Source organism: Glycine soja, chromosome 19 (genome assembly GCF_004193775.1).
Source record: "Glycine soja cultivar W05 chromosome 19, ASM419377v2, whole genome shotgun sequence".
Classification (NCBI taxonomy): domain Eukaryota; kingdom Viridiplantae; phylum Streptophyta; class Magnoliopsida; order Fabales; family Fabaceae; genus Glycine; species Glycine soja.
This window is the reverse complement of record NC_041020.1, coordinates 3419523-3433605: the sequence shown is the minus strand read 5'-3', so window position 1 is coordinate 3433605 and position 14083 is coordinate 3419523. Positions and strand designations below refer to the sequence as shown.

General features: G+C 31.9%; 1 protein-coding gene across 2 annotated transcripts; it reads right to left on the bottom strand.

Moving 5' to 3' along the window:
* Positions 1-479: 479 nt before the first annotated feature.
* LOC114400848 lies at positions 480-3911 on the bottom strand. 2 transcript variants are annotated; one of them, XM_028363495.1, is made up of 2 exons: positions 3763-3911; positions 480-1752 (listed from the first exon to the last, which is right to left on the bottom strand). In XM_028363495.1, the coding sequence occupies exon 2, from the start codon at positions 1669-1671 to the stop codon at positions 877-879; it is 795 nt and encodes a 264-aa protein (XP_028219296.1). In that variant the 5' UTR covers positions 1672-1752; positions 3763-3911; the 3' UTR covers positions 480-876. The 2 variants fall into 2 exon arrangements, with proteins under 2 accessions (XP_028219296.1, XP_028219297.1); XM_028363496.1 differs by having other exon boundaries at positions 480-1672; positions 3763-3891.
* Positions 3912-14083: the final 10172 nt, after the last annotated feature.

Here is a 14083-nt window from a genome sequence, read left to right as displayed (position 1 = left end):
AGAGGAGTGCTCATGTTCCGGTTAAGTTATTGTCATTCATACAAGTGCCACTATACCTACAACTAGATGTTGCATGAGCAGTTCATTTCAGACGCAAACAACAAACAAAAATGGAATAAACTGAGTTTCATGTATTAAAAAACCTTTGCCAAACACAAAGGTTTGATGCACAGATGTAAGATTTCGTTGCATTCATATGACTAAAAACGATCTATTTAGCAAGATAACTCATGTTCAATTGCCACTTTTGCAAAATTCTCTTGTGTTAGCGACAACTGCGCACCACAAGCAGAATTAGTCTATAACCGAGTAGGTTAGGAGACACCCATAGTCTTTAACTGAGGACAAAAAAAACCATTGCCAAACCCATTTTTGTTTGCACAATGTGAGACATGCATTTCTTAAACAGGGTGCCAGACCTTCTATACAGCCAACCATGCCATCATACATTTCTTTAAGAGAGGCCGGAAAATCACTAATTTCAACGTTAAGTAGATAGTATTTCCACACATAGCCAAACAAACAACTCAAATATTATATACAATTTACAAACATAACAGTATAATCTGTATTGAAAGTAAAACTTGGCATTAACCAAACAAATTCTTGCCACCGGGAAATGGCACAAGCATTTATCATTACCCTATCCCACCGCCCTGGTTGACATCAACCCTAATGCCAAAAACTGACATTACATCCACCAACTAGCCAAGTTCGACCTGAGCTACAATCAAGACTCAAGTATACAGAGATTGAGAGCGACCCTATATGGGAAGATAAATAACAGCTTGTAAAGAAGTTGGCTAATTACAAAGTAGAAGATATAAGCTGTTGTCTTAATGTTTGCAAAGTTGGAGCCTGTACTAGTTCACAATCTTAAGTGATAATTTCCCTGACAAGCCAATCCAAACTAGGATATGAGAAGTACAAAATGAGAAATGACGGGAGGGCAAACAGAATTGTAACAAGTACATACAGAGCCAAAATGGCTGCACTTGCTGGTATTGCATATAAGACAATTAACAAGAATATAATGACCAATGGGAACTTAGCTGTCAACTGTACAAAGAAGATCAGTGATTTCCAAAGATAAACATGAAATCTTTCCGTATTGAGGTGATTACCAGTATTACCATGATATAGGTTGGAACTCAATGTCTCTGGGTGGCAAACTTGACCCCTCCGAAGGTTTCCATGGCTTACTTGGCTTCCCGTGGTTAAATTGTCTTTAATTGAGTGTTGTTGATTATCGCTACAGAAAGGTGAATGTGATTTCCCTCTATCACCATTCATGCTCTCAACCATCCAAAGAAGAAAGTAGTTTTTGCGAGGGAATTTAAGATTTCCCCGGTAAACTAAACGGAAAGACATAAGGTTGCACCATGGGCAGGAGATAAAAAGGGGAAGTTGAACAGGCAGTGTTGGAAATTTCACAACAGCCCACTGCAGTCCGAGGATACAATTTTTACAAAGGGTGTGGCCACACCATAAAACATAGGGCACATTTTCAACAATATTGAAAGATTCCCAGCATATTGGGCATTCCAGCCCTTCCTCTCTGCCTATAACAGAAGTCTCATCATCAGAACATTCTGAAGCAGAGTGAGTAGGCTTCGAATCATTTTTTAGTCCCACAGTTCCAGCAATGCAATTCGATGCAAAGTTCCACATTCTGAATTACAATATGTAACCAATCAGAACGCATCATTCAGACGTCAAGTTATCATTAAAGACCGACCCAAAGAATAAAATCTGAAACATGCCAGTAGGACAGAGTCACAGATGAGTAAAAGGAATAAAATAAACCAAAAAATATTAAAAAAACAAGTTGCCATAGTAACATCTTCACTCAAAAATATAAATGTTGTATTAACAGAATTTAAATTCATTCAAAGTAAAGCAATAGCCATGATCACATATACCCATCATGGAAGGTCTTGATCATATGCAATCAAGTTAATCTACTGTATGCATTTGACACACTTTCTATAACCATAATGTACCAGGAAATAAGATGAACCTCAATAATATATATATATATATACACACACACACACACATATTGATACCAAATAAGTTTTTCTTTTCTTTTCTATTCTAATTCTCTTGAGAGCAAGCAGTCAAGTTCAGTCATAATGATACAACCTCATACTACATGCATTTGGTATACTTTCTAAAGCAAATCAATCACAATATAAACTAATAAGTATATTTCACATTACTCTCTGTCAGCTGTGGAAATGCAACTTTTTCCTCTTTTTCCTTTGGAAATAAAGTGAAGGACCAGCCAACCAGCAAGCATGTTACAGTGCCACACACTCACAGATAGAGAGGTGCTTTCTTTAATCATGCTCATGAAAGAAATAATAAATATTATAATCCATGCGTGCTATTCCCTAAATATGAAGCTTAGATTGTTTGCAATTATTTGTATGTTGGATGGGGGGTGAATGGGCAACAACAACCTATGTATTTGAAACTAACAGCAATGTGCCTAAAAATTCCACCAGGAACAAAATCAAGCTTCTCAGTATTTAATCAAAAGCTGCCTATAAACCACTCCCCCAACCCTACACAAATAACAAACAAGGAACCAGAGGAACTTACATCCAAGTCAGAATGCCTTTTATGCATGCTTTATTCTGTTTTTATTGTTTATATATGACTCTCTTTCTGAGGTCTGTAGAAGAGAAGACATTAACAAAAAAAATCTCATAGAAAGTGTATCATTTAATAAGTTTTGTTTTGAAGAAGTTACCTCCAGTCATAAGAAGAATTTTCCAAACATTGTTTCGTAAAGAATGCTAGACGTCAAGAATACTAATGCAAGCACATGTGGATGTACACCATTCCAATCTAGAGGTATGATCATGAAGCATGCATGAAACAGTACTATACTTAACAGTATATAACTAAAGATAGCTCAATTCAGTTAACAATCAGTAATCAAATACGAACAGCATGTTTAATTAGCTGTCCACTTTTATATGCACTGACTCAACTGCAAAGCATAACCCAACTAGAGAGCTATACCAACATTTAGCATCAAAAGTCACCAAACTTTCCGCAATGGCTAGCTCAGGAAACAAGCGGCATGTAGAAACCAATCAAATCAAACTACCAAAGCACCCCACACTACATAAATGCACACGAGCCAAAAAGTTAAGTCCAAGTTTCCAACCCAATTAAGTTACCCAATGACTTTGCCGAGTTAAAAAGAAAAATTACCAATAACTTGATAGCAGATATGAAACTTACTAGGGCAAACTCCTGTGTTTCAATATTATGAAGTTCAGATAAAGAAACACACATTTCTTTCATAATACAAAAAGTGAATCTAATAACCAATAATTTTGATTCTTTTATGCTAAAAATTATGTCTTTCTTTCTTCATATGACCATATCACCTTAATCAAGATCAGGAGACGATTCACACGGCAGAATTTTGAGGAACAAAAAAATCACAGATGCGATATTTTTTTCTTTTGCATAGTTCATATCAAGGTTCACCTCATTTCATAGCATCCAAAATGAAAAAATTGCTTCTTAAAACAAACCAAAACACGCACCAAAGACAACATCAAATCCAAATAGTAACTAAAAACGAGTGAATTTCTAATCAGTCAATTAACCGAAAAGCAATAGCAAATTGTAATCCAAAATTATTTGTAAAGAAAAACCTAATCCAAACTAAGCATTTGATTAACGCGGGAAAATAAGAATAAGCAGAAATCAAATTGGATTAGGAAAAGAAGATGATACCGATTACGCGCAAAAATAGAGAGTAGGGGAAGCAGAAAGGAGAGAAGAGTGACAGTGGCAGCACCGTGAGAGAGAGAGAGAGAGAGAGAGAGAGAAACGGTGGTTCCGTTCAATTTGACTGAAACCAACTCACAAGGAAAACGACGTCGTGTTTATTCACCTGGCCCACCCCATGCCAAGGCCATGATGATAAAAATATTTGGTTAAATTATTAGATGGATGCTACACTTTTATTAAATTTTTAATTGAGTTTTTTAAGTTTAAAAATTCTAAGAAAATAGTGTATAATTTATTTATTTTAAATTAGATTACCATCATTTAAGCTTTGTTAAATCATGTTATTAAGATATTTGTAAGTTAGCATTAGCAATCAAGTGATCATTGTAATCTTCTTTTTCACAATAATATAGTACATGTTCTCATATTTGTACTTTAAAAAATCTATCATACCTGAATTCTTATATGTGTTGGTGATAACTTTAATATATGTGTATTTTTATGTTGGGTACTTAAATGTTTATACTCGAATTTGTTACTACACTTTAATTAATTATAAAAAATGATAAATAAAAACAATAGTAATTAAATTAAAATCTAATTTGAAATATTTTATAAAATATCAGAAAAAATTAAAATCTTATTCAATGATTTTTTTTAAAAAACATAACAATGAAAAATATCCCATAAGAATTTTTTTTAATAAACAAATGTGATCTATCTCTAAGCAAATAAAGATCATGTATATCTTTATAAGCAATGTAATATTTCTTAACTAAAGAACATGATCTATCTCTTAGCAAATAACGAGCATCTTCTTACCTAAAGGATTAGTACAATGATGTAAGGTCTCATGCATTCACACGTGGGAAACAATCTATTTAGCAGAAAAGTCATGCTCGATAATCAATTTCTTTTGTGTGCAAAATTCCCTTGGTCAACGATAGTCATGCATCGCAAGTGAAATTAATTTATGGCCGAGTGGATTAGGGAATACTCGTGGTTTGACTCAAGACAAAACAAAATGGACATCTTTATTTATGTTTGGTGGATTAACTAGCATGATCTATCCCTTATTATTATTATTGTTAATTGTTATGGATATGTATACTTTGGGATTAAATTATATAAGAATTGTTAATTTTTCTCTCATATTTATTCCTTTTTATGTGAATAATTGGAATTTTAACACCATTTAAGAATTTTTGTACAGAAAGTATTCAAGTTTATGAATTTACAAGTGTTTGGTGAATAATTGTCGCAGAAAAACAAAGTAAAGCCCGAGAAAGCAAATTGAAGATTTGAAGCTACTCGCTCAGCGCGTCTCAGGCTCTTAGTGCGATGTAGTCACTTAGCGAGCAGAACACGCTTAGCGCTAGGAAGTATGGAGAAGTTTGATACGTGAAGGCACACTTAGCCCAAGTCACGCGTTGAGCACAAGGTTACCGCCATACTCGCTAAGCATAGCAATCGCGCTTAGCATAGAGGTTGCGTGAAATCCAAGTTGGACTGCACCTATAAAAAGAGGAAAATGAAGAGGAGAAGGAGAAAAAACATACAACCACACAAAATATTAAGAGAATACAATTCCTTACAGAAGACAAAGGCGAGAAGCAGAAGAAACAATCATTAGGAGTCATTCCTTTCCTCTATTCCCTCACTTATCTACCCCTTCACTGCTCCTTACCCTCTTGCAATTGTAAAGCCTCTCATGACAATGAGAGACTAAAATCCCTTTTGTTTAGAGCTTAGCAGTCAATTGTTCTTAATGTAATTATTCTTCCTATCTATTTAATATTATTCCTTTTTCATTATCCTTTTTTGTTCTTCATTTCATTGTTTATGGTCTGATCACTCATATGCATGATAAGTTTTAGGAGTAGCATTGAGAAGTGTTATTCTCTAACAGAACTAGAAAAGTGTATCTAAACAATTCATCTCTAGGGATAGAATGATCTTATTTAGCCTACTATATATCTCCATTCTTAATGTAATTTAACTGTTTTACCTCTTAAAAAGATTTGGGATAATTGGAATCATGGTTAAGTGTTATTCATCTCTAGGGATAGAATGATCTTATTTAGCCTACTATATATCTCCATTCTTAATGTAATTTAACTGTTTTACCTCTTAACTATTTTACCTCTTAAAATGATCTTATTTAGCCTACTATATAGCATTGAGAAGTGTTTTAACTCTTTTACTTAAGGGATCATGGTTAGAGTATATGAGTAAATGCAGGTGATAATTGGAATAATCTTAAATAGAAAAAAATTATTAACATTACATTAAGAGTAGCTCTGGTAGGTGTTCGCTGAAAACTTGTTCCACTGGTCAGCGATGCTAATCGGCAAGTGCACCGAGTCGCACAAATAATATAAAACGGTAAGAATCGAGTATCGAATCACAGGGAACTTGTTTCATTAAGAAAATATGTGTTCAATGAGCAAGCATTTGTGTGAAGCAAGTAAATGATAAAAGGGGTTTTGTCTATAGTTCTAATTAACTACCAATTTAAAATGTCTAAAAGTGAGAGGTAAAAACAGTCAAGTAAAAACATTGGGTCATTCTACTGAACCTACTTTGATGTTACTAAATATTTTTCTCTATTTAATGTTGTTTTAGTGTTCTTATGCCGAAAATAACTACCTAAACCAAGATCCCTCGAGTGAATGGGCCTAACTCTATTTAAACTTTGTCCTTAATTCCTCAACAAACTTAGTCTAAACGAGTTGCATTAAGATTACAACATAATATAAACTAAAGCACTGCACTCCGTCCCCAGACATACAGTTCTCTAGCCTGCTCTATCAAGTTCTAAGGATTTAAAACATTTTCCAATGCTAAAAATCCTAACTTTACATACAAATGAGTGATCAAGCCACAAGCATACAAGAAATAAGCACATATAGAAGCAACGACCACATAAAAACAACTTTAAATAGATAGTAAGAGAAAATTACATCAAAGTTTAGTAGAAATCCCCAACAAGAGATTTAGCCTTCCATTGCAAGTTAGCAACTTTCAGCACCAATGACAGATTTTTGAAGAAAAACTAAGGTTACAAATGGTGGGGATGTCTCCTCCACCTCTCGAATCCTAAAATCACTCCTAAAACATAAACTCTCTTGGAGGCTGAGGTTCTGTCATTTTAGCTTCCTCTCTTGCTCTATTTTTTGTCTATTGGGTGTCTTTCCTTTTGTTTTATGCCAATTTCAATGTTTTAAAGGCTCCTTGATGTTTCAGATTCTGAAGGCTCGCTTAGCGAGCTAGGCGCGTTGAGTGAGAGAAGGGACAAACGACTCACTGGGTGAGCTTGCAGCGCGTTGGGCGTGGGCATCTGTGACTGATCCTCTTCTAGGGTTTTCCCACGCGCTAAGCGGCCTGAGTGTCTCGCTTAATGGATGTCACTCGCTAAGCGCATATGCCTCGCTTAGCGAGACACCAATTGCTTGACCTTCTTCTTCTTCGTTTAGCCTGAAACTGAAGTTGATTCAACATTAATTCACAAAATGAGAGTATTTGCTAAGTAAAATCAAATTGAACATGAAAATATGTACAATCTTACAAAAAAAAAGAACCATAAATTGGGAAAAGATGCTAATTTAATGAAACTATTCAACACAAAAGTTAGTCGTAAATGACGACTAACAATAGGCTAAGCCCCAAACATTCTCATCTTCTGAATTAACCTTTGCTTCTAACATTGGATTATCTCATCTTGTCTATTTTAATTAATTAATTTAATTTTATGTTTTTTTTCTCTCTTGTTTATTTTAATTTAATTTTATGCCAAATTATTTCACTATTCATTTTACAACCTTTTAAACCAATTTAATTATTGCTTAAAAATTTTATATTCATCTATCTAAGTACAAACAAAATCAATGTGGGCTCGACATTGAGACTTCCATTTTAACTTTACTATGTGTACACATTGGTACACTTGCCAATCGATCAACAATTATTGATTAGGTATTGGTAGGGTTGGGTACTAAGATATTTGTACTCGTACTTGTACCCATTAAAATTTATGGATAATTACCCTTTATGAGAAATTTTTGTAGGTACATATTAAGTACATTATTCGTTGACATTCGTACAAATCAACAATCACATGACTAGATGAGTCGATAGGTATGTTAAGGCCAACACAAGTTGGTTTGGTTAATGTGACTTTTCACATGCTTTCAATTTATTTCTTTCATAAAATGGATTCAAAGAGTCTTAATCATCAATGAGACAATGAACACCCATACAATTATCCTAACCTGCAACATGTTAAATTTGTTCAAATTCCAAACAAATAAAAAAAATAAGCCTAATTTTGAGTTCTTCACACTTTCACTACAAAGCTCATTTGTTTTCTCCTTCAAATCTATAGTTGTATTAAGGGAAGGTTTGTTCTATCATAAAATCTTGACATGTGGTTTCATGAGAATCATTTTAAGGATGTGTCACTTTATCATGCAATGGCTAGTTAATAGTTAAGTATAAAAAGAATCAATTACATGCATCTTCCTTTAAAAACATAAATACACGTTAATTAATCCTTTTTGGTTGCTCCTTGAAATACATAAACATTAATCCATTTGGGTTGCTCTTTGATACTGAATTGGAAATGCTTTGTTTCCTGCACACCATGGTTCCAATGCATATATAATTATACAATCTGAAAGTTTGTTCTATTATGAAATCTTGGCATGTGGCTCCATGAAAGTCATTGTGATAATGTGTCACACTATCATGCAATGACTACTTGAAAGTTAAATATAAAAAATTAAAAGAAAAACAATTACATTTATTTTCCTTTAAAAACATAAATACAGGTTAATTAGTTTTTTTGGGTTGCTCCTTGAAATACGTGAAAATTAATCCATTTAGGTTGTTCCATAAAACTCAATTGGAAATGCTTCATTTTCTGCACATCATGGTTCCAATGCATTATTTTTCAAAAAAAATGAATGCAAACAAGTAATTGTTCCACTTAATTATGTATTTTGTATAGCACCGAAAGCATTTCAAAATTTTTTCGTCCAAAATTTCAAATTTGTTATTGGCTAATATTTTCATAAAGAATGGTTTCTAAAGTAGTTATGACAGGTCTTAATCTTGAATATGTTTATGTAATATGTCTATCAAAGAAAAATTGGACAATTGTTGTTTGGGTTGTTCGTCAATTATTTGTTGTTAATGATCATATGTCTAACTCTGGCGATCCTTTTTCGATGGAGTTGTTACTAATGGATGAGAATGTTGGTATTTGGATTGTTCATGTTGTTCTTTTTTTTTTTATAATTTTCATTGGTGTTTTGTCTTTCAGCATGATAAAATATAAGCTATTATGAGCAAATCCTTGATATATAAATTTGAGAAGGAGTTCAAAGATGGTTTCATGCTTTAAATATCTTATTTCGGTTTTTGTCAAATAATGGACAATATAGGATAGCAAAGCATCCTTTCAAATTGATTTTTCAACTTGGAAATGTGAAAGTATTTTCATATTCCTTTATTTCTTTTCCTCTAATTGGAAATAGAGATTCTAAATATAACTTATGTGGCGTGTTTATATTTTCATTTTCATATTGTCTATTATATTGTTTATTTTGTATTACAAATATCAATTTTTTTGTTTCTTTTTTAATAACAAATATAATTGGATATCTTACCCAGTATGGAAATGAAAAGGAATATCAAGTGCATGGATGTATCCAAAATTATAATATTATCGAATTGGAGTGTGATGGATTCAAGATTGAATGTGTTATTTTCTTATCCATATGCTAGTCAGTTAAATAATTTTTTTTTATCAAACTAAGAAATAGTGAAGTTGTTATTGTTATGCAACTCGCAAAATTAAAAATGTTTCAAAGTTAGTATGATTACCTTCAAAAATAATTTTATTACTCGTGCTTCAAAATGTGTTATAACCTTTATTGGTTTTTAGGAAAAAAAATATGCTTCAAAATGGTTTAAATGCCACCAAAATATTGTTCAATCCAAAATGCGTTGAGGTTGAAGAATTTAAAAAAGGTAAGATTTGATGACTTTTGATAATCTTATATTTTTTTATTTCTCAAAATTGATCATAACCAATAATTTTCTTTTTAAAGGATGGTGCCAACGAAGATATCTTCTATTCGTTGGTACTCTTGGGTTGTTCTTGAGGCATTTTCATTGGAATGGTACTATGGAAGAATATAAAGTGTGAAAGCCATTTTGGCAATATGAAGGAATCTTCATTGAAGCAAAGTTTAAAGCTTTTTTTTATTAGGGATAATCATGTAATATGAAATTATGAGATTATTATGACATGTAATTTGATGGTATGTTATTCATTATATTATAAAATTAATTGAGAATTTCTAGCATCATTTAATTTATGGTATTGTTCCTTTTTTAAAATAAATTTTAATTTTAATATTCTTCTATTTAGGGCATCATTATGAATCTTTGGCACTTAATTATTCTTGAAAATATAATCATTTTACCATGCAATAATAAATTCTGAGAATCCAAGCGATTAATTACTTCGATGCAAGTAATTACATTACATCCCTTAATTATACTTTGCATGTAAAAAAATAAATAAATTAAAGTCAAAGGGATTAAATTTATCTAATAATGATTAATAATTAAAATTATAGTAAATTATACAAATCTCCCTTAAGATTTGGTGAAATTTCACAAATCTCCCCTCCATTTTGAGCATCTACAAATTTCCCCCTAAATGTTCCCCTAATTATACACATATTTTCATTCGCACTTTAACTTTTTTTAATGTTTGACCGGAATGAATCATGTGCTAATCACATAATTTTTAATGATTTTTTCACCTTTAAATGCCCTTTTCTAAAAAAATTTATGATCTCACTTCCCAAATAGAAAACACGGCAAGGAAAAAGTATAGTCTTTTAAAAATTATCAACCATGTTCCCCTACACAACCTAATAGGCAACAACTAAGAGTGGCTAAACGGGCTTAGATCCATGGATCAGGTTGTGGTTCGCGTGAGTCATAAACCAAATTTTTTTAAGAATCTATTATTATGCAAGATTTTGGGCCACAGGGTTCATGGGTTAACCCTCAAACCTGCAACCACCAGCCATTAGCCAAGCCCCCAACCCAATTCATCCTAATTCCTAAATGCAAAACGCAGGACAAACTCAACGTTTCTTCTCCATGGGTTCCTCCTTCTCTATTACTCATTCTGCGTTGCATGTTGTGCCTCATGGCCACAGCCATCGCGATGCTGGCACCGACCACCCTTTATTTCGTTTCCTCTCTTAAACACAACGTAAGGTTCTTCTCTCTCTCTAAAATTTGGTTTTGTTTCTTTCTCTAATGTTTGGAGACTTGTTTTTTGTTTATTATATGGATTGTGTTATTTTGGATTTTGTTCTATGAATGTCATTTAGTTAGGTAATTAAAATGGTGAGAAGATGTTAATTCTTCTCTATTTTGTATGTGTTGTACTACTAGTGTTAAATTGGGTTTTGGGTTGAATAGATTTTGTTAGTCAGGGTCTGTTTTGTGTAATTTTCTATATAAATTACTTGAATTCAAATTTGAGTATGTTTTATGTGATTTATTTGAATTTAAAATTGAGTTCATTTAATCTTATTATTTCAGCTTTCAAATATGGGCTTTGAGTATGTTTTATGTGATTTATTTGAATTTAGAATTGAGTTCATTTAATTTTATTATTTCAACTTTCAAATATGGGCTCTTTTGAAGTTAATGTTGATGAAAATGAGAATGAGAATATTGATGTGGGTGCGCATGAAAATGTTATTAATGAAAAAGAACTCAATGAGTCTAAAATGCCAAATAAGAGGGCTGGGAAATATTCATTACTTGTGTGGAATTTTTTTGAGAAACTTGTTTTACATAGTGATGGGAAAGTGAGGTGTAAATGCAAATATTGTTTGAAAATTATGTGGGTGATGACAATAAGAATGAGACTTCAACCTTACAATGCCATACAAGGAAATGTGGCGTATATTAGAAGACATGTTCTAATGGTGATGTTGGAAAAATTATTCTTGATCATGTTGGGAATTTAAGAACTAAAAGACTTGATCAAAGTGTGGTATGTGAGATGACATCTATGATGATTATTGAACATGGTCTTCCATTCTCTTTTGTTGAACATAGGAGGTTTAAAGAGTTATTACAGTATTTGCATCTTGATGTTAAGGTACACTCTAGATGTGTTGCTACCATTAATGTGAAATAAATGTTGTCTAAAGTCCTTAGTAGAATAAGCTTGACATCTTATGTGTGGACATCTTGTACTTCTAGGGGTTATAGTACATTAAATGCACATTATGTTGATGCAAATTGTAAGCTGAATAGTAAAATGCTTAGTTTTTCTCATTTTCCTCCTCCACACTTCGGACATAAGATGACTAAAGTTATATATGGTTTTTTGAAAGAATGGGTGATTCAGGGGAAATTTTTTCATTAACTTTGGATAATGTTTCTTCTAATGATAAAATGCAAGACTATTTGAAGGAAAGACTTCTTTTGCATAATAATGATTTAGTAAGTGGTGGTGAATTTGTTCATATTCGATGTTGTTCTCACATTTAAACCTTATTGTTCAAGAGGGATTGAAAGTAACTAGTCCTGCTGTAAACAAAATTAGAGAAAACATTGAGTATGTTAAGAAAGGTTAGAGGGTAGAATGAAAGTTTTTAAAGCTTGTGTTGCTAAAGTTGGTGGTATTCATACAAAGATGGGTTTGCGCTTAGATGTCATTACTAGGTGGAATTCCACTTTTCTTATGCTTGAGAGTGTCCTTGTATATCAACGTGCTTTTTGTAGTCTTGAATTTAAAGATATGAGTTATTTAAGTTGCCCTACTATTAAAGAATGAGAGAGAGGACAAAAAATGTGTGATTTTTTATGTCCTTTCTTTCAAATCAGAGAGTTGATATCTGATTTCTCTTATCCAACATCTAATATATATTTTATGCAAGTGTGGAAAATTGAATTTTGTTGCTTCAAAATTTGAGTAATGAAGATGAGTTTATTAGAACCATGGCAATTGATATGAAAACCAAGTTTTATAAATATTGGCGTGATTATAGCAATGTGTTTTCCTTTGGGTGCATTCTAGATTCATGCTTTAAAATCAAATTTTTGAAGTATTGTTATTCAAAACTTGGTCTTGATCCAATATCTTGCCAAGCAAAGTTGAAAGTTGTGGAGTACAAGTTGTATAATCTATATAATGAGTATGTTCAAATGTATTCCAAAGAAACAAGAAACAATGTTGGTTTAAGTCAAGGTTCATCACAAGAGACTATAGCTACTACTACTAATAGCGTTGCTCAATGAAACCCACCAACATCACAAGTTGATGTTATGGATGTAAGTCAAGGTTTGACTTAATTTTTTTACTATCAATAATTTATTCTTATTTACTTTGACTAATTATTTTTTTATTTTTATGGAATTAATGTAGAAGTTTATATAATTTGAAGATGAAGATGTGTCACAAGTGGGTAAATCTCAATTGGATACATATTTGGAAGAGGCAAGTCTTCCAAATAAATATCATCCTAATCTTGATGTTTTGCAATATTGGAAGGAGAATCAAGCTAGGTTTTTGAATCTTTTATTATTGGCGTGTGATATTTTAAGCATCCAAATTACAACTGTGGCTTCCGAATTAACATTTAGTATTGGTTCACAAGTGCTTAACAAATATTGAACTAGGCTTTTTACCAACAACGTGCAAGCTTTGATATGTACTAAAAATTGGTTGCTAGGATTTGATGTGTAAGGTAAATAATGTGTAATAATTGTTTTGTCTTTTACTCACTTAACTTGAGTTGATTCTAATATTTGTTGTTGTTTTGAGTTTTAGGAAAAGAAGATGAAGATGTGGAGATGGAGAAGGATCAAGCTACTTTAAAGATGGAATCATTTGTTGTTGGAGATGTTTAAGTTTCATATTTTAGATTTAATGTTTGGATTTTATTTTTTTAAGACATTTTATTTGATTGATGTAATTGACTAATTGTTGAGATTTTATTTACATTTGTGATGGAACTTAATTTGGTTGTGTTGGAGCTTTATTAGGGTGATGTAATTAACTATTTGTTTGAGACTTTGTTGAATGTTGAGAATTTCTTTGCATTCATGTTGAATTTTTTTTTTGGTTGTGTTAAAACTTTTGTAATTGAGTATTTGTTAGAGATTTATTAAGACTTTTTTAATATATATATATATATATATATATATATATATATATATATATATATATATATATAAATGAATGTAATTGACTATTTTTTAAGAGAAAAAATTATAT